The 27,403-nt window shown below is 43.2% G+C and overlaps 1 protein-coding gene across 1 annotated transcript in view; it reads left to right on the forward strand.

Annotated features, from left to right (window-relative positions):
- Positions 1–27,403, forward strand: part of Dnhd1 (dynein heavy chain domain 1) — a 71,333-nt gene that overhangs the window by 16,317 nt on the left and 27,613 nt on the right. Inside the window, 12 exon segments of the mRNA XM_013035593.1 lie at positions 3,503–3,757; positions 3,860–3,997; positions 4,135–4,177; positions 12,598–12,869; positions 12,957–13,200; positions 20,443–20,600; positions 21,071–21,244; positions 21,247–21,571; positions 23,674–23,801; positions 23,904–24,102; positions 24,867–24,961; positions 25,435–25,642. Coding sequence (XP_012891047.1) covers positions 3,503–3,757; positions 3,860–3,997; positions 4,135–4,177; positions 12,598–12,869; positions 12,957–13,200; positions 20,443–20,600; positions 21,071–21,244; positions 21,247–21,571; positions 23,674–23,801; positions 23,904–24,102; positions 24,867–24,961; positions 25,435–25,642 — 2,239 coding nt within the window.

The following is a 27,403-nucleotide window of genomic DNA, read 5'->3' on the forward strand; positions in this document are numbered from 1 at the left end:
AATAAAATATGTAAATCCTCATTTGCCTCATTTGTTCTAAGTCTTAGCTTATGTCCAACTTTCCTTCAAAGACGATCTTTACCCGCCCATTAGAATGTAAAGACTTGGAGATTTTGAACAGCAAGGGTCTAGGTAGGAATCAAGTCACTTTCAGTCATGTGTTGGTTATGCGGAGGGGGAAAGATACAGAAGAACAGCAAGGAAGTGGGGTAAAAGAAACATAGGTTCACTGGGAACACTGGCAGGAAGCAAGTCTTTCAAAGCTGGTGTCGGTATTTCCTGAAGCCCCAGGCTGCTACCACGGTGGGAGCGATCCGGGCCCCAGCATCACCGCTCTAGGAATACTATTTGGCTCCCCTTCACTTGGATGTCGTGTAGGTCCCTTCTGTACCCGTCACCGGTGCCGCGCTCTCAGCCTGCGGTACAAAAGACGTCCACAGCATCCTGGTGCTGCAGGTTGGTTGGGATCTTATCACCCCCCTGGAGCTGTTCTCTAGTAAGACTGATTGCTCCTGTCCCTGGTTTACTGCTCTCTATGGGATTTGCCTGAGGCTCGGCAGACACACCCACGAGTGAAGCTGAATCAGGCTCTGCACAGCACAAGCCCACTTCTACCAGCACCTTCTCCACGGGACGTTTCGGACTCTCCCATTGAAATGGCAAATCCTTGCCATCTCCAGCACTCTCAGTCCCTTTTCCCTTGCCATTTGATTATTATAGCACTTATCACCTTTTTTATATAAAATATAAATTTTTAGGTATTTTGTCTACCCCCTTATGTCTTTTTTGTTTCATGCAGTGGTCTATCTCTAGTATTTCTACGCTGTGAATGAATGCCTCATTTCTATGCTACGAATGAATGCCTCATGTGAATTTGCATCCAGATTTTTTTTCAAATGTTTAGTACAGCTAGGTACTGGTGGGCTAATGCCTATAATCCTAGCTATTCCTAGGAGGCTGAGATCTGAGGATTGCAGTTTGAAGCCAGAGGGGGCAGTAAAGTCTGTGAGACTCTCATCTTCAATTAACCTCCAAAAAGTCAGAAGTGTAGCTGTGGCTCAGGTGGTAGAGCACTAGCCTTGAGGAAAAAAAGCTCAAAAAGGGCCCAGGCCCTGAATTCAAGCCCAAGAACTGGCACACACACACACACACACACACACACACACACACACACACACACACACACACACACACACACAAAGAAGATATTTAGCACAGTTAGTATTGTTTAGTACTAATTTCCTTTCTCTCCTCTCAGTCTCTCTATAGGCTTCTGCTAATCTTACATTTACAAATCCTGGAATGTGAGTTCTGAGAGTTGTTACAAACATTCTTATTTTCAATCTAGCCATTTTAATGAACAGTATATTTCACAAGTTTCTTTGCCTACTAAAGCTTCTAGTAAATATATTTGTCCTCTTGGATTCATTTTCTTTTGTTTGAAATACACCATTCCTTCCCCCCCCCCCCCCCCACCCCCATACGTGCTTCCCTGGAGTCCTGCTCCTAATTATCTCTTTAATATCTCTTTATCTTCCAGCCCCTCTGCCCTCTCTTCTCTCCTCTCCAATTTCCCCGCCCCCCCCCCCCCCCCCCCCCCCCCCCGCCCCGGGAAAATACATGGGTGGTAAATTTTCTAAATCTTTGTGTATCTAAAATTGCCTTTGTTCATTCTCCAATTTCAATGATGCTGTAGGTTTAAAAAATCCCTCAAGGGGCTGGGAAGGTGGCTCAGTGGTAGGGTGCTTGCCTTGCATGCATGAGGCCCTGGGTTCGATTCCTCAGCACCACATAAGCAAAAAGAGAAAGAAAGAAAAAAAGAAAAAAGCGGAAAGTGGTGCCATGGCTCAAGAGGTAGAGCGCTAGCCTTGAGCTGAAGAGCTGAGGGACAGCGCCCAGGCCCAGAGTTCAGGCCCCATGACCGAACCACCCCCCCCAAAAAAAATCCCTCAAAACTCACAAGTTATTTCACCTATTGCTGATGTGTATAAAGAGCTATAGTGAATATATTGTTATATATATATATATATTATATATATAAAATACTTTGTTGTTTGTGTGAAGTGTTACATCTTTTTATATTTACTATGGAGCTATCCTTTGCCAGCCACTTATGTTAAGCAATTTTAAAAAATGAAATTAAGGCATGGCAGAAGACCACCTTCATGGGACTTATGGTGTAGTAGCTGAGTGACACACAATTCTGGTTAATGGCAATGCACTGGACTCTGAGCTGTGAAGGGGGATGCTGTAGGGTTCAGGGCATTGTGGGGAGTATGGAAGAGGACTCTTCACCAAGTCTAAGGACACGGGTGGGTGTGTTGTGCCTTACTTAGGGCCCAACTAACTAAGATTTACATTTGTGGGTGACAGAAATACAACCCACAGAAGCCAGTCAGTTCTAAACCATGAGCTCTGTGGAACACTGCAAGGAACAGGAGAGCAGTAAATGACCAAGAGTCCATCCGGGCCAAGCATAGTTTCCTTGTGTCTTCTTGTGTTTGTCTGCTCAGGACAAGATCAGAGACTCAACAACTTCTGTCAGCCTTTATAGATTGAGAACCCTTCTAGGTCTGAGAAGAACCCCCAAGGAGGTCTCCTGGGCTTCTCCCCACACTTCACTTTCTTCAAAGAAAGTCTGTATCAGTGCCTGGAAACAGCTCCTAGGAGAAAATAAAGCAGCCTCACTCCACCTTGTCCTAATTGTCAGAGTCCTCCTCCTGAAGTGACTGCTGAGCTTCACTCTTCCAGTCTCTCCTGCATCTGTTCTGTGCATTATGATGCTCTCTGAACATAGACACAAATGGAGGTCTGGCCATTAGCACAGGGAGTCATTTGAATATATATCCTCTGTTTTGCATCTTCTCTGGTCACTTACAGTTATCTAGGGACAAATCTCTATCATAAAGGAGTTCTTATCTAGGCACTTCTGGCTCATGTCGGTAATCCTAACTACTCAGGAGGCTGAGATGTGAGCATCATGGTTCAATGCCTGGCTGGGTGGGAAAGTCCTTGAAACACTTTTTTTTAAAAGTTTTTTATTGTGACAATACTGTACAGAGGGGTTACAGTTACATGAGCAAGGTAATAAGTACATTTCTTACCTCCTTTGTTTTCTCCCTACCATCCCTTCCCTCCCACCTCCATAACTACATTCCCCCTCCCCGGGCCTAAATTGAAAAGTTCATTTTTCAACATAGTGTCTTGTACATCTCATTGTTACAATCCCCAATTAACCACCAAAAAGCCAGAAGTGGAGCCTCAAGTGGTAGGGTGCCAGCCTTGAGTGAAAAAGCTAAGACAATGCCCAGTCCCTGAGTTCAAGCCCCTTCCCCTCTCCCACCCCCCCCCCCAGCACTGGCAAACACATACACAAAAGGAGCTCTTCATGTGCATATCTATGTTTCAGACATCAGTACATGATAGTTTGCACAGGCCAGTGGGTGAGTAGTTTAGTCTCCATCCTCCTCTCTTTGATGAGTTTCCTCTTATACCCTGACAGATTCATGAGGACACACACCACATGCAACATGGCCTGCAGGAGCAAGTGCAGAACTGCAGAAGACCCAGGATAGACCATGGCTCAGTGCACCTTCACAAGGTCCTGCTCCAGCAGCTGCAGCAGAAGCTGAGTCAGACAGAGACCTGGCTGCTACAGTTAGGAAGCTTGCACCGCTTGGTCAACTACATGACTTGTCAGAGCCTGGTTTCAATCTTGGAAGATGAGATAACCTCTTTTGTGGCTAATATTATCCAAGTGAGGTGGTGGGTGAAGATGGGAAGGCAACCAAGGGTCATGTAGTGGGGAGGGGGGAATGGGTACACATGCTCCATATACCCTCTTCTGCTTCTTTTACAGGCCCCCAGGAAAAGCCCCTTCCTCTTATCACGGCTTATCTTTAATGAATATAACCAGCTGTCTCCCATGCCCCCTATTGAAAATATAATCCGTAATCTCATTGATGGTGTGAAGTCTATCAAGACCTCTACCCTGCAGGTATTGTGGATTGAGCAGGGGTCTGGCTATTGGACTTCCTACTTCTACCACCATTTGTGCAATGCGAAGTTCCCAGTCTGGTTAGAATTTCTTATAGTTTGTCCATTTCTGCCTCTTTTCTGTATCCTGGTATGAAGGTAGTACGGTCTGCAACTCTGAAGCCCTCCAAGAATGTCCTGAGTAAAAAAGGTATTTAAAAAGACTTCGTCGGGGGTATGAAGGCTGGAGGGGGGGGCACATGTAGAGTATGGGAAGTAGACAGGTGTCCCAGCCCATGGAACTTAGTCCTTCAGTACGGAATAAAGCAGCTCTTGAAAGGTAGGGCAGTTGGACCCAGTGTGTTTTTGTTCACTATCCAATACTTGTAAGCTTACATACACATGTGTATGTAGTGAGGGTGTATATTTAAGAGTAAATTAAATTGCCCTTCCCCTACTTTGCCCAAAAGTCCATAAAGTTTTTCTCTAGTGAAATAGTTGCATTTTATTTACTGTTGAATTTGGTTGCTAAGTTAATTTATACTTGCTTGAGGAGTGTTTCTTGTTCAACACTTGATTTATTTATTTAGTTAGTTATTTTTTGTCTGTCATGGGGCTTGAACTCTGGGCATGGGCGCTGTCCCTCAGCTCTTCAGCTCAAGGCTAGTACCCTACCACTTGAGCCACAGCGCCACCTCCAGCTTTTTCTGCTTAGGTAGTGCTGAGGAATCGAACCCAGGGCCTCAGGCATGCAAGGCAAGCACTCTACCACTGAGCCACCTTTCCAGCCCTGACACTTGCTTTATTTTGTACAGCTGCTTTTCATTTCATATGGAGGAATTAATTGATAATGTTGACCTTTCAGTCCTGCACCTGTTCATCATCAGGGAAGCAATACATCTTCATATTTCCCTTAGTTAGAGTACTAATATAAGAAACAGACATGTTGAATTGAAGCCCTTTGTACAACTACTTAAGGATAATAAAAAATAATGGAAAAAATAGAATAGTAACATGAGAGCTATAGGCGTGGTTCAGGGTGGAAAGCAATGTGGTAAAATGTTAACTTTTGAATCTCAGTAGATGGGTAATGCCATTCCTTACATTTTTTTTCCTACAAAATTTGAAGCAAATAAGATCTGCAAAATCAGATCAGCAAATTGGGATTACTATACTGAAACAGAACCAAAGTTTTGAATCTCTATAAGGATTTTCCCTAAATTCTTTACAAGAATGAAGTTATTGGGGCTGAGAATGTGGCTTAATGATAGAATGCTTGCCTAGCATGCATGAAGCCCTGCGTTTGATTCCTCAATACCACATAAAGAGCAAAAGCAGGAAGTGGCATTGTGGCTCAACTAGTAGAGTGCTAACCTTGAGCAAAAGGAACTTAGGGACAGTGTGCAGGCCCAGAGTTCAAGCCTCAGGACTGGCAAAAATAAAAATAAAAAAATACAGAATGAAGTTTTTTTGAAGTTATTTTTAATAAGAAATATGTAGCAGATAAACCCCTTTTAGTAATATTTAAGAAGCACACATCAAACTAAGAAATATTTATTTCATGAAGGCAAGATTTATACATCTTTTTAACCAAATTTTAAAATTATTTCAAATCCCTATTTGTATATGAAAAATAAAACTCCTCTACAGTAGAAACATACACTGATTATAGTCTAGTCACTAAAAGAATACAGAATGTATTAATAACAAAATGTCAGGGTCATATATCCCCCATCTTTACTCTGTGTACTCCAACGTATTTCACAGAACATCTTGGAGCAAAAAAAAAGTAGAATATTAATATTACCATCCAATGTTTCTGTAGTCTTCTCTCAAAATTTTACTTAGTTCAAAACTTAGAAAAAAACCCATCAGATCATCAATCACTTTTCTCATCTGTCAAATGTCAAGTTCAAAAACTACCAACCATGATATTCTTATGTTAGTGTAAAGTATGACAATTATTTGACTAAGATCTTCTGAGTGTCTTTTTTATATTTGTGGCAAGCTAAATCCGGTACAGTGAAAAAAGACAAAGGATTGTCTCATTATACATTTTTTGAGACATAGTCTATGTAGTCCACGTGGATTTGAACTCTATAGACATCATCCTTCCTCAGCTTCCCAAACAGGCCTTCATATTATCTTTTATATCATGAAGGTTATGTAATGCATTATTTTATATAATGGTGTATTTAATCTTTTTACATAATCTTTAGTGTGCATTTTAGTTGAGATGGTGTTGAAGTTAGCTTAGAGATACAAAACAAAGAATGAAAAAGATGTGACTGTTCATTTTGTCTTCACCAGGAAATTTCACATTTCACTGGGGTCTTTCAAAAGAGATAGATTTGAATAGTATGACCAGGAAAAAGTATTAAAAGAAACAGTGTGGGAGCAAGATGATTTTAGATAGGAGAAGAAACAGACTTTTTCTTCTTGGTGCTTTGTGAAACTTTAAAGAGATGAAGAGTTGACAATTTTAGCTCTGTGTGAACTATCAGAATCCCTCACTCAAGGAAATCTACAGTAAAGATCTATATTATTTAGAACTTTCAAAATTAGATTGATATTTTATTGAACTGTGGGCCTGGGCACAGTCCCTGAGCCTTTTTATGCTTAAGGCTAGAACTTTATCACTTGAGCCATAGTGTCACTTCCAGTTTTTGAGTGGTTAATTGGAGATAAGAGCCTCACAGACTTTCCTCCCTGAGCTGGCTTTGAACCATGATCCTCAGATCTCAGCCTCTTGAGTAGCCAGGATTACAGGTGTGAGCCCCTGGTGCCTGGCTGATATTTTAAAATACAGCTCGATATCAATTTATATGTAATGTGTGTGTGTGTGTGTGTGTGTGTGTGTGTGTGTGTGTGTGTGTTCCTAATTACTCTGAAATGATTGGTTTTCTATTTGAAGCAAACTTTATTTTGCTCTCATTCTAGGACTATCATATTGTTATTGGTGGTTTCTCCTTTATTTTATATGTTCCTTCCACAAAACTACATTAAAAATAGACTCGCTTTTGTTTGTATGTAGTCACACTGGGATTGACTTTGTATAGCTCCATGTAGGTCTTGGCACCTTGAGTCATTGTTCTTCAACCTTGTCACAGAACAAAGTTACTCAATTCAAAGGCAGTAAAGAAAGAGCAGCATCAACCTTCACAGAAATTGGAACTAGAAAGTCAGGCAAAGTGACCCTGTCTCTCCAAGTATGACTAATCTTTTTAGCTCTGTTTCTCCCTGTGTATCTTTCCAGTTCCTTGTATTCCTAAGATCACCTATCTCTATTTCCACTGAGTGTTCTGCTTCCAGATGACTATTTTCAAATGACTTGAGCTGTGCAACACCAGTTCCACCCTTGACACTATATGATCTTTTAGTCAAGTTTTCCCGTATGTGTGAGAAATTGAGAAAATAGGCTCCATGCTGGTGAGTCACATACCCATAATCCTAGCTACTCAGGAAGTTGAGTAGTCCAGGGTCAAGATATTTAAAGCCAGCCTGGGCAGACAAACCCAAGAAACTCTTATTTCTGATTAAACAATAAAAACCTGGAAGCAGAGCTGTGGCTCAAGTGATAGAGTACCAGCCTTGAGTGAAAAAGCCAAGAAGAGTCTGAGACCCTGAGTTCAAGTGTGCGCACACACACACACACACAAATGAAAAAAAATAAGGACTATCATATTGTAGACAATCATGTAGCCACAAACTACCACAAGGGAATGTGTCATGTAAACTGATTGGTAAAGGTACCTCTTCTTAGAAGGATGTGTGTAATGGAGTTGTTTGTAATCTTCTACTATGCTTATCTTGGTTATTAATATGTGAGACTGAATGTGTGAGTTGGTTTGGGACTACATAATCCTAACATAATCCAAGGAGAATTTATGGTTCTCCCAAGAAAGATATATTTTCAGCTTGGCTCAGTTACAGTGGCCTAAACCATAAAACCAAAACATGTTGAGGTAAGTGCTTCCAGGATTTAATGGCTCAAAAGTGCTGTTAAGTATGATTATGTGGCAAAAGATTAAATGCTATGAACTAGGGTCTTTATATCTTTTCCACACACCTTCCTGCATTTATTGACAGGTCAGGGCAGAACATCTTTGAAGGGAGAGTGTGCTGGAGAGGCTGCAAACATTTGTTATTGACATTTTAAAAAAATCTTCAGGCTTCTTATTTTTTTGTTGTTGTTGTTTTGTCAGTTGTAGGGCTTGAACTCAGGGCCTGGGCACCGTCCTTGAGCCTTTCTGTGCTCAAGACTTGTGCTCTAGCCCTTGAAACACAGTATTACTTCTGCCTTTTTCTGTTTATGTGGTGCTGAGGAATCAAACCCAGGGCTTCATGCATGCTAGGTAAGCACTCTACCACTGAGCCACATTCCCAGCCCTCTTTAGGCTTATTGTTTATAGTTCTAAAACAATGTGCAACTCTAAGCTTTTCCTTCTTTTCCCCCCTCTCTTCCTCCTCTTCTTCCTCCTTTTTTTTTTAAGAGAGAGAGGGTATATATTATTATTATTATATACTAGGTTGCTTCAAACTCACACTCCTCCTGTCTCACCTATCTGAGTGCTGAGATTACAGGCATGTATCATCATACTCCACCATCTTCCCCAATCCCCTTTGTCTTTTTTTTTTAATGGTGCCTGTCCTTGAACTCAAGCCTTTTCACTCAAGGCTGGCACTGTACCATTTGAACCACAGAGCTTCACTTCTGTTGTTTGGGTGGTTAATTGGAAATAAGACTCAAGGACTTTTCTGCTTGGGATGGCTTTGAGTCACAATTCTCAGATCTCAGCCTTCTGAGAAGCTAGGATTTATAGGTGCAAGCCACTGGTGTCTGGCTTTAACTGCCTTTGCTTAAGCAAAACTAGAGAGAAAGTGGGCAACAAGTCACCAGGGTAATTCTCTATGCCAGAGTCTTGGTTTTCACAAGAAAAAAATAATCTTATCCAGAAATATCCCTAGCAGATTCACTTTTAAATCTTCTTGTCAAAATCTAGAGAATGTTACTACTTCTAGTTATTAAAAAAAAAAAAGCAAACAAGAAATCAAATGTCTGACATCCTCAGCTTTTCTAAGGGGTAAGCTTTGCCACCAAACAGGAAGGAAGAGGAAGCTAGCTTCCTCTTCCAAAGTCCCAGTCTTCAGAGAGGCTTTCCCTACCTGGCAAGCATTTTCTACATTGTTACATCACACTATGCTTACTCTTTCCCCTGTCACTCAATCTTAGTTCTGCAATTAGTCATGAGTGAAGCTCAGTAGCACTCCTTACATTGACATTCTTTAGTAATTTTGTTCTGTCTGAAGCTCATTCTCAATATATTCTTTAGGAGAGCTTTCAGAAACAAAATTCTCAAGTTCTTCTCTGTTGATAACAGTTTATATCTTTTTGGAGTTAGTGTTGCAAGGTGTGAAAGTATTGTTGTATGCCTTTTTTCCCATTATTTATCTGAAATACATTACTTCACTGTCTTTACTACTGTGAATTGTGTGTTGACGATCTAATTTTTCCCTTAAATGCAATTTCTCTTTTTTTTAATTTATTTTTTTTGTCAGTGTGGGCTTGAACCTCGTGTCTGGGAATTATCCCTAATTGATTTGCTCAAGGCTAGCATTCTACCACTTTGAGCCACAGTACCACTTCCAGTCTTCTGGTAGTGAATTGGAGATAAGAGACTCAAGGACTTTGCTGCCTGGGCTGGCTTTGAACTGTAATCCGCAGATTTCAGTCTTCTAAGTAGTTAGGATTATAGGCATGAGCCACCAGTACCTGGCTTCAATTCGTCTCTCTCTTTTGCCTATTTTTTTTCCTTTTTCATGATATGTAGCAATCTGAGTAGAATGTGCTTTGGCATGAAATATTATGGGGGAGGAGTCTCATATTTTCTCTCTTAATATAGTTTTAAATCTTTTAAAATATATTTTTTGTTTTTATTTGAATCACATAAATCTTTCACCTTTTAAATCTTTGTTTCAGGACAGTTTGCTTTGTGATTTTCAAGACAGCTTTACTGAGATATACTCTTCATCTCAGAAGTCAGCCACAGAGAGCATACACTCCAGCACTTTAATATGTTCTCAGGGCCATTCAATCATCATCACCAACAATTTAGAACATTTGCATCATTCCCCAACAACTCTATAGCCACTAGTTGTCATTTCCTCTTTCTCTCTTCTTTGTTGTTCATGTAGTTAGCTTTTCTTAAGTAGTTTCTGAAGGAGAGGTGATTCAAGATAGTTTTCTGACCACTCAGTTAACCTTCTATAGAACCATAGTTCTACAGTGCTAAAACAAACAAAAAGTGTCAGCTGGCTTCCTGTTATTTCCTGGCCATACCTTTGTCTGGGCCTTCTTTTTCTCCAGCTTTCATCCTTCTCCATTTTTATTATACTCCCAGCAGTTTCCCCTTACTGTCCCCAGTTTTCAAGAGGTCACAGGGCATCAGTTGTTTCAGTTACTCTGGGCCTTACCTTTTACTTGTTATTATGCAAATCAGCCCTCACTCCACTTTCTAGAAAACGTTTGCTGGCTGTTGGGAGTTTCCAGCGCTTCATTATCTTTGCTCTGTCTCCTTCCTCATAACTGCTGATCGAGGAGGGACTTGAAGCTGTGTGAGTGGTCTGCACTATTTCAAATATCATGTGCTCCTCAAGAGCCACGGGAGTCACAATGCAAACAGAGGACTGTCTCAGCAGAGCAAAATTTACTTGTGCAAAAGTGTGTGCCACCAGCCAGAAATCTGGCAAGCAGGCAGGCTGCTCCTCTATTAATTCCTAACACAGCAGGCCCCACCCCTCTGCCCAGATTGGTTGCGATCACATTCACAATCTGTTCTCAGTTGGCTAGTTTGAATAAGGCAAAGTGCACTTACATAAGGTGCCTTTTAAAAGACTAAAAAATGATGAACAGTGCACTAATAATCCCCAAATATACCCATAAGCTGCTATTTCTTGAACCATCTGAGGTGTGTCTTCTGATGTGTGTCTTTAAGTCCATCTGGGAAAAATCCATAAAGACAAAACTTTACATTTCAAAAATCCTTCTTTATCCCAAAGCAATTCATTTTTTTTCTTTCAGTATTTGCTGATATTGTCTTAGCAGAATAATCCACCAGGCCAAAGCAGGAACTTTTTTTTTTTTTATAAGAGTTTTATTTAGCGGGGTGCTGGTGGCTCATGCCTGTAATCCTAGCTACTCAAGAGGCTGAGATCTGAGGATGGCGGTTCAAGCCAGCCCGGGCAGGAAAGTCTGTGAGACTCCAATAAATCACCAGAAAACTGGAAGTGATATGTTATGGCTCATGTGGTAGAGCACTAGCATTCAGCTGAAGAGCTGAGGGCAAGCGCCTAGGCCTAGAGTGCAAGCCTCACGACTGACCAAAAAAGAAAGAAAGAAAGAAAGAAAGAAAGAAAGACCTTCTCCCGTCCCCATGACCCACTTCTTCAAACTAGATCTTACATTCTACTTCCAGCATCTCCCAACACTCTTATCTACCACACCTATACCCCCACTTTTTGCTGATTATTTTGAAGATGGAGTCTGGCAAACTGTGCTTCCCAGGCTGGCCTCAAACCATAATCCTCCAGATCTCAACCTCCTGAGTAGCTGAGGCTGGGGTACCAAAGACAGTGATGGAGTCAGAGCCTTCGTGATGTAGTCGTCTCTGGGCACCCCTTCACAGACACACCCAGAGATGTGCTTTCTAAGATCCTAGTTATCTTACAATTCAGTCAGGCCGATGATCTATGTTAACATCACATCACTAGATATTGTGATGGCTAGATATGCTCTATGTGAGAGAAGAATCAAAGATAACTGTAGCCAGACACCAGTGGCTCATACTTATAATCTTAGTGGCTCATGCTTATAATCTTCAAGTAAGATCTTGAGGGTGTGTACAAATACAGTAGAGATCGGAGGCCCAAACCTTGGGAGCACTCTGTACTTTAGATTTTCTTACAACAAATGTGTGTAAACAGATGTGATTTTGATGCTTTCCCACCTTTATTTGGAGAAAAATTTTTAGCACAACTATTCATCATGATAGTTAACTAGTTCTTCAAAAGTGAAGGGGGTGTGCCAGGCTCAGATAGTGAGGACTGGCCTGATCAGCATCTCTTTCCACCTACATCTTCTTCTATTCCACAGAGGATGATGTGCTACAAATTACAAATTCCCAGACTCTCTTGCAGCTATGTATCATATGATTTTTCCATTCAGAATTAAGAGAAAAGGTAGAGCACGTTCATCTACTCTGCAGATTCTGCACAGCAGAGGCAGTGTGCTTGGTTCCTCATGGTAGGGGAGACATTTCAATTTGCCAATCAACAGGAAGTCCAGATGCTTAGCCTAGAGTGGCTTTGCTGTTCAGATCTCATTACTCCGTAGCCCAGTTAACATGTTGTACATTTCCCTTTCTGCATGGACAAACAGTAAATTTCATTCTGTACCTCTTGAATTCTAAGTTGTAAGTTCTCTCTATGAACTGTGTTGATGCTATTGATGTGTGTAAAGTTATGAGCAAGAATTGGATATGTGAGGATATGTGGGTGGAGAGAAAGGCTTCATGGGGACTCTGGAGGGCTCTCATAGACCATTAACCTCAATTGTTCCACTAGGGAAAAATGAGGAGACCTCAGACCAAGACTCAGAATCCCCAATACCTGATTTCCACAACCAGCCCACCTATGCTGTTAAAATGTTCTGTGGCCCTAATGTTGGATTCGTGTTACCCTGGAAGACTCATGCAGATACCACTCATTTCCTGGAGATCTGTGGGCACCGACTGCGGGGCCATTATTTGCCTCACAATTATGACCAGCTGCAGGTGGATTTGGACAGAAGCTTCCGAATCCAGCATGCACTGACTACACAAAAGGCACTGCTGGAGGTAAGAAGCTGAGGTTTCAGGCCTGCAATGCTGCTCACTTCTCTTCCTAGCCACTGCCTCTATCTTAAGCCCCCTGTCTTCCCCTAGGCCATGCGGTGTGAGGTGCGGGAATTCTGCAAAGACCATCGATGGGTTACAGTCATTTATGAGTTCCTGCAGAGCTGGGGGCCTGAGAAGCTGGAGAACATGCGAGGCTGTCCTGTCAAGAACTACATAGCACTGGTGACCCGTCTGAAGGCTTGGCAGGCCCAAGTCTCTGAAATCCCTATTCAATTGCTGACAAAAGGCAAGCTGCTGCTGCTGAGCTGCTATGATGTAAAGACAGAGCTAAGTGAGTATTGCCTGGCTCCATTCCTTCCCTGTAGTCACATAGCCTGCCTTGGGCCACAGCTGTCTACCTTTGGCACAGGCCCCTCTTTGAACAATAGGAGCATCCTAAAGCCCCTTCCCCTTTTCCATCAAATTTAGGATTACTAACAAATAACCTCTTATTATAGCTCCACGTATTCCCTGAATTTCTTAGGAATCATGTTTTTGTTGTTCAATAATTTTTTTCTTTTAAAAAATCAGTTCATTTTTTTTTCTTGCACTCAGGGCCTAGGTGCTATCTTTAGATTTTTTTTTGGCTTAAGGTGGTACTCTACCACTCAAACCACAGCTCTACTTTCAGCTTTTTTTTTCTGGTGTTTAATTGGAAATAAGAGCCTCACAGACTTTTCTGCCCAGGCTGGCTTTGAACCTTTGTTTCTCAGATCTCAGCCTCCTGAGTAGCTAGATTTACAAGTGTCAGCCACCAGCACTCAGCACACAGAGGGGTTACAATTACATGGGCAAGGTAATGAGTACATTTCTTATCAAGCATTGTTGCCTCCTCCTTTGTTTCCCCTTCCCATCCCACACATTGTATTTTTATGGTATAGACATAGTTTATACCAATATGGTGGAGAAAAAAAAACTCAACCTGCTGCTTGGGCTATTGATCTCTGTTTCTTCCCAGATGTTCTCAAGAATCAAGGGTCCATCGTGTTCCCCCCCGCCACCCCCTTTCCGCCATGCATATAGCAAATCAGATCTTATGCCACAATTTGCATGTATAGAAATTCTCTAGCAGGTCTTTCCTCACTCTATAATTCTTAACTTCTGTGGGTTTAGTGAGAAAAGAATATGACCCTCCTAATTAAAAGGAGCTCTCTTCATTTTAAGTGGCCACTTTGGTCTAGTTCAGTCTATTGTGGGTAATTGATTATACCACAGTTCTGGGTTATTTTTATTCCTAAGTGTCCTCTGCTCCCTTTTCCTTCCCCAGATGCCATCTGGTTCTGCGAGGGTGGGGGCTGTCTAGTTGCATGCTCTTCTTTGCACAGTATTATACATCCTTATGTGGCCTCAGCTCTCCTGTGCTTCGGTTGCTGTGTCCCGGGTTGTGGTAGCTGTGGCCTAGTAGAGTTCCTAGTGCCTTCCTTTCCTGGCTCAGCCCCACATTGGCTCTTGCTAGCATAACAGATCTTCGGGGTTTTGAATCAATCCTTCGTTGAGGCTGGTCATGCCCACAGCACTTATTTCAGGATCCCTCACCCCACAACATAGAAACCTTCTCCAATCTCACTGGTGATCAATTCCTCTGTTATGTTTGGTGTCTCCTGCCATTTGGGAGCTCTGGGGGACTTTATTTTGGGTGCCAGTACTTGGGCTTGAACTAAGGAGCCTGCGTACTATCTCTTCACTTTTTCTGTTCAAGGCTAGCACTCTACCAGTTGAGACACAGCTCTGCTTCTGGCTTTTTGGTGGTTAATTGGAGATAAGAACCTTATAGGCTTTCCTGCCTGGGCTGGCTTCAAACCACAATCCTCAGAACTCAGCCACCTGAGTAGCTAGGATTACAGGTGTGAGCCATTGGTGCCTGGCTGGCGACCTCTTTCTATTATAACACATCATAGCATGATTTCTACTAAGTGACTGGTTCATATTAGCTCAAGGGTACCCTAAAGTTTCCACATAGAATGGGGGACTCAGTAGCTGCCTTCTCTCTGCTTTCTCTTTAGCCCATCTAAGTTTATCTCTTTTTGCTGCTTCCCATCTCTGCTAGGTCAAAGCCCACTTGTTGATGCCCCTGAGAAAATCTGGTTTACACCTCAGTGGTGTCTCCTCTTTTTCTCTTGCTCCCTAGGTATTGGAAGGATGACACATGCTATTGTACTCTAGTTCCAGGAATCAGTCTAGGAGGTAGGCTTGTAGAGGTTCATGGTAGGGTAGGTTAAGAAGTCACTGACTTGTTTTTTAGGAAACAGGAAGATTTTTCTAATCCTCGCTTAGGCTCACCAAGGTTGGTAATAATGAATAGTGCCCACTTCCTGCAGAGCCTAAATATTATTGGACCCATCGAACACACACACACACACACACACACACACACACACACACACACACACCCTCACCCTCACCTGTTTTATGAAAGTAAGAGGCCTTAGAACTGGGGCCTGGAAAGAGTGATCTTGAATGTACTTTCTTGCAAAGCCTTCCTGGCATTGATGAATGTAAGGAGTGTAATGCTGGCAAGGCAGGAACAGAGGTCTGTGATTGGTCTGCTCTCCTTCTTGCCCTGTTTCAGGTGGGCTTTGCAACACCTCTCCCCTGTCTTTCTGGTCTGTTAGCTTCTTGATTCCTAGTTCAAAAATCAAGTGGTTGGGCTTGGAATGTAACTTAGTGGTAAGTGTTTGCCTTGCATGCATGAAGCCCTGGGTTCCATTCCTTAGTACCATTTAAACAGAAAAGGCTGGAAGTGGTGCTGTGGATCAAGCGGTAGTGTGCTAGCCTTGAGCAAATGAAAGTCAGGGACAGTGCCCAGGCCCTGAGTCCCAGCCCCAGGACTGGCAAAAAAAAAAAAAAGATCAAATGGTCTTTTTAGAGGAGCTGATGGGAAGTAAGGATCCTGGCTGGCTTTCACTTGCTTCATGGCAAGATCACTGAGCTTCAGTTTCTTTGTGGCCAGAGTATGCTAATGTCATCACTCAGAACAAGAGCAAGGACTCCATGCGATATTATTACAGTATTCCTAGTGCTGATTATGGAAAGCAGTAGTAATTTTTCACTTCATCTCTTCCTCTTCTGTCTTCTTTCACCCTTCTTGCTGATCACAGTTTATCTTCTTATCTCTAACTGGGCGTCTTGTTCCTGAGCTTCCTTGAACAGCAAACAGCGTACTGAACATCTCTGGTACATTGGCCTCAGTGGTAAACTAGCGATCATCCTTTACTCCTCCTCCTTCTGCTCTTTAAATCTGCTACATCCAAATTATCACTGCATCCTTCTGCCTCCTGAATTTCACATATGTTTTCTCATCCAGCTTCAGCTCTCTGTCCCGAGCCTTGATATTTTATCAAACCATTTCTCCTTTATGCCATATGGTGTCACTGTTGCCTTCCCCCAGCCTTTACCTAGCTGCTGCTACTGATCCAAATGTGGCAACATTGCCTGTCTACTGTTAGGGGCCAGAGGAATATTTTTTTAAGTATAGGTGGACCTCTTGGCATTCTCTTCGACATAGGTGCCCTCTATAAGCTCCCCATCTTTAGGTTTTGTCTGTCTCAGCTCTCAGTGCCTGGCTCTTCTGGCTTCTTTTTCCATGGCTCAGAAATATCTCTCCAGTACCTGTCCTCAGAGCCCGTGAATTCATTTTTCAGTTACAGAGATGCTAATAGGAGATAGGCAAGTCTACTCTTCAAATAATATTTACTTACATGCACACACTTAAATGAGGTGACCTTTAAAAGACTTTGAAATAAGATTATTAGTACACTAGTAATCCCAAAATATACCCATGCTCTGCTATTTTTTTATTTACTTTTGTAAAAGCCCATTTTGCTATTTCTTGACCAATCAGAGGTGTGTTTTAATTCCATCTTGGAAAAACCCATAAAGATCACATATGCGCACATACATGTGTATACGTGTAGATATTTTATCCATGTTTATAATAAGATATAGTGGAATAAAGGCTATATAATTCAAACTTGGGCAGCCTGAGTTTAAATCCTTGCTCTACCTCTATGCAGTGTTGATCAAGTTACTTAACCTTTCTGAGCCTCAGTCTTCTTATTTCTAAAAGAAGTCTAAATAAAATACTCAAAGGAAATTTGTGAAGGTAAGATTGGTTATGGTGCCGGGCATCGGTGTCTCATGCCTCTCAGGAGGCTGAGATCTGAGGATCACAGTTCAAAGCCAGCCCCAGCAGGAAAGTCCGTGAGACTCTTATCTCCAATAAACTACTAGAAAAATGGAAGTGGCGCTGTGGCTCAAGCAGTAGAGTGCTCACCTTGAGCTGAAGAGCACAGGGACACCGCCCAGGCCCAGAGTTCAAGCCCCACGACCTAAAAAAAAAAAAAAGATTAGTTATGGTAGGTAAAAGTACTTGAAATAATTTTTAGTATACTATAAGCCCTCCATGTACTGAATTTGGTGGAATACCATATTTTTATTTTATATTTTGATCTTCTGGGCATATTTTAACATCTCTGAACTTAAGCATCTTGTAATGGATGGCCTGTCAGAGTTCAAAGGGTATCATTTTCCTTTTAATTTTTTTTGTCAGTCATGAGGTTTGAACATTAGGCCTAGCCACCATTCCTGAGCTCTCTTTGCTCAAGGCTAATGCTCTGCCATTTTGAGCCATAGCGCCACTTTTGGTTTATCTGGTGTTCAATTGGAGATTAGAGTCTCACAGACCAAAAAAAAAAAAAAGAAAGAGTCTCACAGACTTTCCTACCTAAGCTAGCTGTGAACTGTGATCCTAATATCTCAGCTTCCTGAGTAGCTAGGATTACAGGCATGATCCACTAGTGCCTGGCCCATTTTCCTTTTCAGTGGTACCTAACATAATGTGTGCTTTATAATTAAGAATATCAGATCTAAGATGAAGTCTCACATGAGTATTATTCTCACTTTCTGAGACAATGAATATTACTGAGGACAGGATCATCTTCTAACCTTACAGCCACCTGAGCAGATTTCCTTTAATACTTAAATGCAAAAACCAAGCTGAGCATTGTGGTGAACACCTGTAATCCCAGCTCTTGGGAAGCAGAGAAAGGAGGGTTTTCAGTTTGAAGCCAGCCTGAGGGCTATGTAGTGAGTCCAAAGCTAGCTCTACAAGGCCAGAGAGACCCTGTCTCAAAACAACAAAACAAAAACCAAAGCCAGACTATACCCTTTTCTTTGTATTTCTTCTGCTAGAGGAGAGAGAGTAAGAGTAGGACAATAGCACACTGCCTCAGGCACCTGCTGTTCATGAACAGGGCATCTCCGTGCCAGTGGCTCACACCTATAACACTAGCTACTTAGGAGGCTGAAATCCTGAGGATCACGATTCAAAGCCAGCCTGGGCAGAAAAATCTGTAAGATTCCATCTCCAAAATTATCCAGCAGAAAGGCAAGCTGGAGGCTTGGTTCAAGTGGTAAGAGTGCCAGCTGCACAAACGAGCTGAGTGAGTAGAAGGCTCTGAGTTGAAGCCCCAAGAGCACCACAAAAGGGAAACACACAAACACAACACAACCTAAACTACGCAACACAGTCAACTCCAGTGTCCTTTCCTCCAAGGAAGGACAGCGTGCCAGAACTTCTCAGGCTCCCAGCCCCTGCGCTATGCCACGCTTTGGGCTCCCGATTGCTCATGTACAAACATGTCTCTGCTCCTATCTAGTGAGAAAACTTTGTTTCTCTCATTCACTTTGTTTTGAATTCATGCTGTGGCATTTTTTTAAATTATTATTTTATTTTTTATTATTATGAAAATACCGTACAGAGGGGTTATAATTACATGGGCAAGATAATGAGTATATTTCTTATCAAGCATTGTTGCCTCCTCCTTTGTTTCCCCTGCCTGTCCCTTCCCATCTCCCCTCCCCCCACCAAAGTTGTAAAGTTCATTTTTCAACATAACAACTTGTACATCTCATTGTTGCAATGGGTCCTCCTGTATCCCTATTTAAACAATTTGCTTTTTCATTTCCCCTCCACAAATTATACTGATATCAACTACCATGAAAGCAGGGGTTATAGCGTGGGGGAGAGACATACAAAACAACAAAAAAAATCATAAATATGTTAGAAACAATCGCATGAAAGAAAAAACATTTGAATACTTATCTTGGGGTTTATTTCAACTAACATCAACATATCTGACCTTTTCTGCTTGTCTCAGACATATACTAGTTATTGCAAATAAGGGAAACCATGGGACCTATGTTTCTTTGCTTCTGGCTTACTTCACTTAATAGAATTTTTTCCAAGCCTTTCTATTTCCTAACAAATGGGCAATGTCATTCTTTCTGATGGAGGCATAAAATTCCATTGTGTATATATACCACATTTTCTTGATCCATTCATCTACTGAGGGGCATCTGGGTTGGTTCCATATCTTAGCTATGGTAAATAATGCTGCAATGAACATAGTTGCGCTGGTAGCTTTAGTATGGTCTTGTTTGTGATCATTTGGGTAAATGCCCAAAAGTGGAATTGCTGGGTCATAGGGGAGCTCTATGTGGAGACTTTTGAGGAACCTTCATACTGCTTTCCAAAGTGGTTGAACAAGTTTACACTCCCACAAGCAATGCATCCCCTCCAGCATCTGTTGTTATTACAGTTCTTGATTATAGCCATTCTAACTGGGGTGAGGTGGTATCTCAATGATGTTTTGATTTGCATTTCTTTTATGGCTAGGGAGGTTGACCATTTCTTCCTGTGTCTATTGGTCATCCTTCTTTCCTCTTCAGAGAAGTTTCTTTTTAAGTCTTTAGCCCACTTATTTATTGGGCATTTATTGAGGATTTGTTGTTGGGGGATTTAATTTTTTGAGTTTCCAGGTATATTTTAGATATGAGACCCTTGTCCGTTATATGGCTAGTGAAGATCTTCTCCCAATCCGTGGGCTTTCTAGTGATCTTGCTAGCTATGTCCTTTGCCATGCAGAAGCTCTACAATTTCATGCAATCCCATTTATCCAACCTTTCTTTGATTTGTTGTGTTTCTGGGTCTCTATTAAGAAAATTTCAGCCTGTGCCAAGGAGACCTAGGGTTTCTCCTATTCCATCCTGTAATGTTTTCTGTCTGTTTTAACTCCGAGGTCTTTGATCCATTTGGAGTTGATTCTGGTGCAGGGGGATATATAAGGATCTTGTGCTCTGGCATTTTCTAGGCAAGTACTCTGCCCATTAAACCATGCCTCTAGCATTTTTTTGCTTTTAGTTGTTTTTCTGAGTTAGCTGTTTTTCTCAGGCTTTTTGCCTGAACTGGCCTTGGATCTTAATCCTCTACTTTCCACCTCAAAAGTAACTGGAAATATAGGTACAGCACCACTATACTCAGTCCTTGCTCAGTCACTCCATGTACTGGGCACAAGTCTGAAGCAATTTGTTGGAAACTGAGCAGAGGTGCAGCCGGCATTTAATGAGTATGGGAAAGAGTTCTTGATACGCCCCCCCCCATCAGCCTTCTTCTACTCTGGACCCATAACCCACCCAGAAACTCCCCCCTCCCTTTTTCTGTGCACCCTCTAACCCCTGACTCTCCTGTCTCCAGCATCCAGGCTGAACAAAATTAGGACGGACCTTCTTGCCCAGGTGCAGGACGAGTGTTGCAAACGCAGTAAGCAACTAATGTCCGAGCTCAGCAACTTCATGAAAGTCTTCCAGACCATCAGCTCAGACATTCACACCATTGCACGATGCTCCCAGAAGGTAGGTTCTCCCCGCCCGGCCTCCACAGCTTGGCCAGGGCCCACCCTGTCCAGAGGCTCAGTACACTCGGTTCCCATCTCCCTTGAGCTTCAGTGAGGCTTGGTGCTCTTAAACCCTGTTCACACGCCAATCTGCACTTGAGAAGTCTTGCCTTGTTCACACGGCCCTGGGTTTCCTCATGTCAGGACGCTGCACTAATGAGAGAGGCAGTCTCGCTTTCAGAGATAGGATTCTTCTCTCTGTGCCAATCAGATAGGGCTATGTTGACCTATCAGGGTGACAGCTGGTGGGAGACACCAAAACTGCTTTCATAGACCTTGGTCAGAAGAGATCTGATCCCAGATTGCCACTGATCCCAGTTGGTTAAGAGGTTGTGATTGGGTGTGGAGCCTCCCGTTGGGGGTGGGTCAAAAGGGATGGGCAGGCAGAGTCGTGGGGGGTGCTGGTGTCTCACATTGTAACCCCTGCAGTTGAATGAAGCCAGTGAACAGTACAACCAGCTGGAAACACGAACAGAATACATCCGGTCTCTCCATGAACTCATCCGCAACCACTTTAATGTATTCAGTAGTGAGAATGAGGCACTGGACATCTCGGTGAGAGGATAGGTCACGATGTCTCCCACTCCTCTTTGTTCCCCCTCTTCCCGAAGCCACATATACTCATGACCCTATGATTTCTCCTCCTTCACCAGCTTCTAGACATGTGGGAGACATTTCAGTTTGAGAAGAGCCAGGCCTCTGAGTTCCTGCTGAGCAAGCAGCATTCCATCCTGCCTAAGCTGCAACAGCTGATGGCAGCAGCTCTGGCCGAGCTGGAAAGCCTGCTTGACAAGGCCCTGACTGGTCCCTTCATGGACCCGACACAAGCTCAGAGGAAAACTGAGCTACAGCTCATCTCTCTGGAGCATCAATATGAGAAAACCAGCAGATACTTCAAAGAACTCCACTATACCTACACTGCGTTGACTGGTAAAAATGACCGCCCCACCCCCTCTACTGTGGCCCTGTCATAGTCTCCAACTGGGATAAAGATTGGGACTCAGGCTCCATTGTCCCCTGTGACCCTAAGTAGGCCTCAGGAATCACATGGCTCCACTGATTGCTGGATAAGCTGGGAATGCTGACACACTGTTGTAACTCCAGCAATATGGAGATCGGTAGATTGTGGTTTGAGGCCAGCCTGTGTAAATTCGTGGATCCTATCCCAAGCCAAGCATTGTGACCCAAGTGTCACAGCACCTGCTTAGCAAACGTGAGGCTTTGAATGTAAACCCTGGTACTACAGACCCTCGACCCCTAAACCGAAAAACAAGCCATGCATGATGGTGCATAACCTGTGTCCCAGCCATAGGGGAGGTACAAGTAGGAGGATCATGATCTGAGGTCAGCTCTGGGCAAACAAGACCTTATCTAAAAATAGCTAAAGAGAAAAGGTTGAACATATGACAAATCATAGAGCACTAGTATTGCAAAAGCAAAAAGTCATATGTATGTTTGTGTGTGTGTGTGTGTGTGTGTGTGTGTGTGTGTGTGTGTGTGTACATCAGAACAAAACCTTCATATATTGCATATTTCAGATATTCTCTTAAGGGTAGGGATGCAAGGGGTTCATGGTGGGGAAAACAAATAGCTGAATTTGAATGTTTTGTTCAGATGTGATGGGGTCAGGGGCTAAAATCCCATGTAGGGGACTATGTGTCTTCATTATAGACCTAGTCCTGTTCCACACAGCAAGCCCCAGATAAGAACAGGTGTGGATGTTGCCTCTGTCCAACATAATTCAGTATTTGAAAGAACACGCAGATATGTGGTATGCCGCTGCAGGCTTCTGTGCCTCTATCCTTGCTTTTTTGATCATTTTTGGATGAAATCTAGCAAATGTTTCTGCCCAGGCTGGCCTCCTATTGGGATCCTGCGATCTCAGCCTTCTACACTTAGGAGTACAGTTGCGAGGCCCTGACATCCAGCCTGAGAATGACCATCTTACAGCAATAACCTTGACTGTTATTTGATATCTTTTATGTACATTAGAAAAGCAGCTCACTGTAAATTAAGTGTATACTACTCTAGGATTGTTATTGATGACCAATTATTTCAGGCATATATCTCAACACTGGTTGTAAAATGATTGGTTAAGCGCTAATGTAGAAGCCTGTGAGATGAAACACACTGCTTTATCATTTACTCTTACATGAGCCACAGCTTGTTATTTTTTTTTCATTTTTATCTGTCTACACATCCCTTGGGCTGCATTCATTTGTTTTTTTTAATATATATATATTTTTTATTGTAAAGATACTGTACAGAGGGGTTACAGTTACATGAGTAAGGTAATGAGTACATTTCCTATCGAGCATTGTTACCCACTCCTTTGTTTTTCCCCTACCATCCCTTCCCTCCCAACCTCCCCAACTCCTCCCTCCCTGCCCCCTGAAGTTGTAAAGTTTGTTTTCAATGTAGTGTCTTGTACATCTCATTCCTACAATGGGTTGCGTTTATTCATCCATTTGACGTATCTGTTGAGAGTGCTTGCTCTGTTAGTAGGTTTGAGGTACATCAATGAGCAAACAGAAGAACTTCTGTTGTATCTGATACTCTCACTTAGGGAGAAAGACAATAAATAATAAACTAAATTAGGTAGTATCTTAGATCATGATGGTGGTCTAGAAAAAAGCTAGATAGGTAGATAACAATTTTTTTTCTTTTTTTGGTCAGGAGGTTTGAACTCAGGGCCTGGGCACTGTCCCTAATCAAAGGCCTTAACCGGATGGGCAAAGGCATAGGACAAAGGTGCTTCTGTGCCGCAGTTGAGAGACAGAGGGGACCCTTCCCTTTCCATGCCATCATATTTCCCCAGACATTTTCTCCCCAGAATAATTGCCTTTTGGATGGGCTCTGCTAGCATTGCTGTTGAGCTCAGTAGTTTACACACATATATACCCCCCCTTCCCCCAATCATCATCATCATCAGCAGCAGCAGCAACATCACTGTCTGGGCCCTCTCTTCTGTCATGGGCTTCTGACAGAGCATTCTCCGAATGGCCTGGGTCTTAGCCAGCCCTATCCCACAGGGGAAGACTGTGGTATGTCTTTGCCCATCCTCGGAACCCGCCCCATAGTGATGCAGCAGCGCATCTGGCACCTCTACGGAGTCATCTCTGAGAACCTCAGCGAGTGGAAGTGCATGGCTTTTCTTAAGGTGCCCACACTCCTCCTGGGAGCTGTACTGGGGGAGGGGGAGGCTTGCAGGTGTGGTGGTCAGGGAGGGTCTTGGACTGACAGTGAGCCCTTCCACCTGCAGTTCAACCTGTCCATGGCCCAGGAGAAGACTGATGCCTGGCTGACAGAGGCAGCGCGCCTGAGCGCGACCCTGGGGATGCACAGCCCAGTGCTGCAGCGCTGCATGCGCATGCTCGAGGAGTTTCGCAGCTGTCTGCCCTTGCTCACCAAGCTCACCAGCCTCAACCCTCAGAGCCTTAGCTGCCAGGCCCTCTTCCGAGGTGTGTTTGGGTAGAGTCAGGGGAGGGGGGAGGGCAGGAATGGGTTTAGGAGCAATCCATGAGGCAGTTCCCTGCTTCTGCTGGAAACCCTCTTCACTTGTTTCCCATTTTTTTTTTGTTTCCCATTTTTGCCCATATCCTTCCTTCCTTCCTTCCTTCCTTCCTTCCTTCCTTCCTTCCTTCCTTCCTTCCTTCCTTCCTTCCTTCCTTCCTCTCCCCACCCCTCTCTCCCCTTCCTCCCTCTCTCCCATCCTTCCTTTCTTCCTTTGTTGTGCTAGTACTGGGCTTGAACTCAGGGCCTGCCTGGGCACTGTCCCTTACTTAGCCTTTTTTCCTCTAGGCTAGAGCCCTACCACTTGAGCCACAGCTCCACTTTCAGGTTTTATTGGTTAATTAAGAGTCTCATGGACTTTTTTGCCTAGACTGGCTTCACACTTTGATCCTCAGTTTTTCTCCTATGTTGCTAGGATTACAGGGGCCTCCTGGCTCCCATATATCTTAAACTCCTTTCCCCTACAGAGACAAAAGAGAATTCTAACCTTCCTCATTACCATGACAAATCCTTGCTGCTGATAGGATATGGGCTGAGGCTGGGGTCTTAACCCTGGACCTTAACTTCTGAGTTTCTGGCTCTAGGTTATATTCTGAGATCAGTTGGAGCTGCCCTCTTGGTTCTTGGCTTAAGATGGCATTGAGCTCTGGAATATATCCTGGATTTTGTCACGTTCTGGATACTGGTGTGACTTACTCTCTTCTACCTCCAGCCTTAGGGCTAGGCATTATCCGCAATATGGACCTCCTGACACTGGGCCAGCTGCTCTCGTGTCCACTGCTGGAATTCTCAGATCGAATCAAACAGGTAGGGTCCACAGGAAGGGAGGGAAGTGGGTGGTCCAAGCTAGTAATAAAACTCATCACAGTCCTTGATTGCTGATTTGCCTAGAGATTAGGAAAACTGCCCCCAAATATCCAGATGAGAATCGGCTGGTCTTTCTAAGTTCTAGACCCTATGTGACTAAAGGTAACCTCTACCCCTGGTGGGGCAGAGAGGAAGAGGGTAGCAGCTTCAAAGTGATGAACACACAGAATAGCAGATGTTCCTCAATGTTTAACTTTCCTAAGGGGCACCAGTTGCTTGAGGTGTCTGCTCAGTGGGCCCAGTAATGGCCATCATTGATGCCTGATGGTCCCATTCTCCTTCCATCTCTGAGACCATCACCACCCTGAGACCTGGCCCTTGAGCTGCACCTCAGCCCCACTACTCAAGTCCTAGCTCCAATCATCCTCAGAGCCATCAAGCCAGCTCTGGTTTCTGAAACACGGCCGTTCCAGGTCTGGCAGCATGAAAAAGAACAAATGCACGCCCAAGAGATCCTCCAGCAGTTGCAGCAGTACTGGGAGACACGCCAGCTGCGTCTGCTCAACTTCATCTTGAATGTGCCCTATGAGCCCCCAGCCTCAGAGCATTCCAAGAAGAAGCTCTTCGAAAGCCCACAGTGGGAGGTGGTGGGCAAGGATAGCGGCACCTTTATCCTATCAGGTGAGATTCAACCCTTGTGATCCAGTGAATGCCTTTGGCTGGGTACCACTTTCATCCATCAAGCTTTGTCAGATCTAATTCTTTAAGCCAGAACTCCATCTGATAGTTCTGATAGTTCCCCCCCCCCACCCACACACACCATTTTTCTTTCCTGCCTGATGCCTGGCTCTTTCAGCAAAGGTTCAGCCTTTGGAGTGTGCTCAGAAATTCTACAGGGTAATTTTTCTTCACCTTTCAATGCTCTTGTCCTCTGGATTCTACCCTGCTGTCTAATTTTATGGCATACCCACTCATTTCTTCTTTTATTCCTTCCCCCATTAAATTTGCCAGTTTCCTCTGTGCCAAAGACAAAGACCCTGAGATTTAGATAGAATCCACCACTTAGAAAATCCCAGGCCAGTCAGGCACAGACAATAACATACAGATGAGTGCCCAATGGAAGCACTTACTGGGAACAGTAGAATCTCAGAGAGGAGATCAGCTCAAAGTATCAAGGAGAATCAGGAGCTGGGAATGTGGCTTTGTGGTAGAGTGCTTGCCTAGTATACATAAAGCCCTGGGTTCAATTCCTCAGCACCACTTAAACAGGAAAAGCCAGAGGGGGCGCTGTGGCTCAAGTGGTAGAGAGCTAGCCTTGAGCAAAAGAAGCTCAGGGACAGTGACTAGGCCCTGAGTTCAAGCCCCAGGACTGGCAAGAAAAAAAAAAAAAAAGGAGAATCAGAGGAGCAACTGACTTTTGAAAGATTAGGAGTTTGCCAGATAAAGAACATAAAAGCTGGTACAGTCAGCGAATTTCCAGTACAAGAGAAATTCTTTTATCTAACACAATTGAAACCCAATCAGTGAGTCCAAATGTTAGTAAATAGTAATAAAAATGATATATTTAACCAGGCACTAGTGGCTCACATCTGTTATCCTAGTTATTTATGAAATATGGGAGGCTAAGATCAGGAGAAACATAGTTCTAAGCTAGCCCAGGCATAAAAGTCCACAAGATGTCACCAGAACACAAGTGTTGCATGGTGGCACTTGGCTGTCTCCATCCAACTACAGTGGGAAGTTTAAAATAGGGGGATCACAGCTGGGGTGCATTCTCAGGCAGGAAGCAAGACCCTAGTCTCAAAAAATAACTAGCACAGAAAAGGGCTGGAAGTATAATACGTTAGTGGTAGAGCTATTGCCAAGCAAGTATAAAGTCCTGAGTTCCAACCCCAATACTACCAAAAAAAAGAGATGTATTTGTTATATTTTTATTTCAGCTTTAAATACACACACACACACACACAGATGCATATTACCTTTTGTCCTAAAACAATGAGAGCTTTGCTTTGACTTGAGGCCCATTAGTTGCTCCACACTACTTTTCTTGAAGTAATTCATTGTTTTCTATTTTCCATTCATTCAAGTTCATTCATTCATTCATTCATTATTTTCTATTTTCTGTTTTTGCTTTCATTTGAGTAAGGTTGGGAAGCAAGTTGGCTACACCAAGTTAGCTGAGTCCAAAACTATTCTAATTTATTGTTGTTGTTGGTTGTGGGGCTTGAACTCTGGCCTGGGTGTGTTCCTCAGCTCTTCAGCTCAAGGACAGCACTCTACCACTTGAGCCATGGTGCCACTACCAGTTTTCTAGTGGTTTATTGGAGATAAGGGTCTCACACACTTTGCTGTGCAGGCTGGCTTTGAACCACGATCCTCAGATCTCAGGATTAAAAGTGTGAACCACCGAGCACCTGGCACTATTCTAAATTTTTTTGCGCG

The sequence above is a fragment of the Dipodomys ordii genome, unplaced genomic scaffold, assembly GCF_000151885.1.
Source record: "Dipodomys ordii isolate 6190 unplaced genomic scaffold, Dord_2.0 Scaffold216, whole genome shotgun sequence".
NCBI lineage: Eukaryota > Metazoa > Chordata > Mammalia > Rodentia > Heteromyidae > Dipodomys > Dipodomys ordii.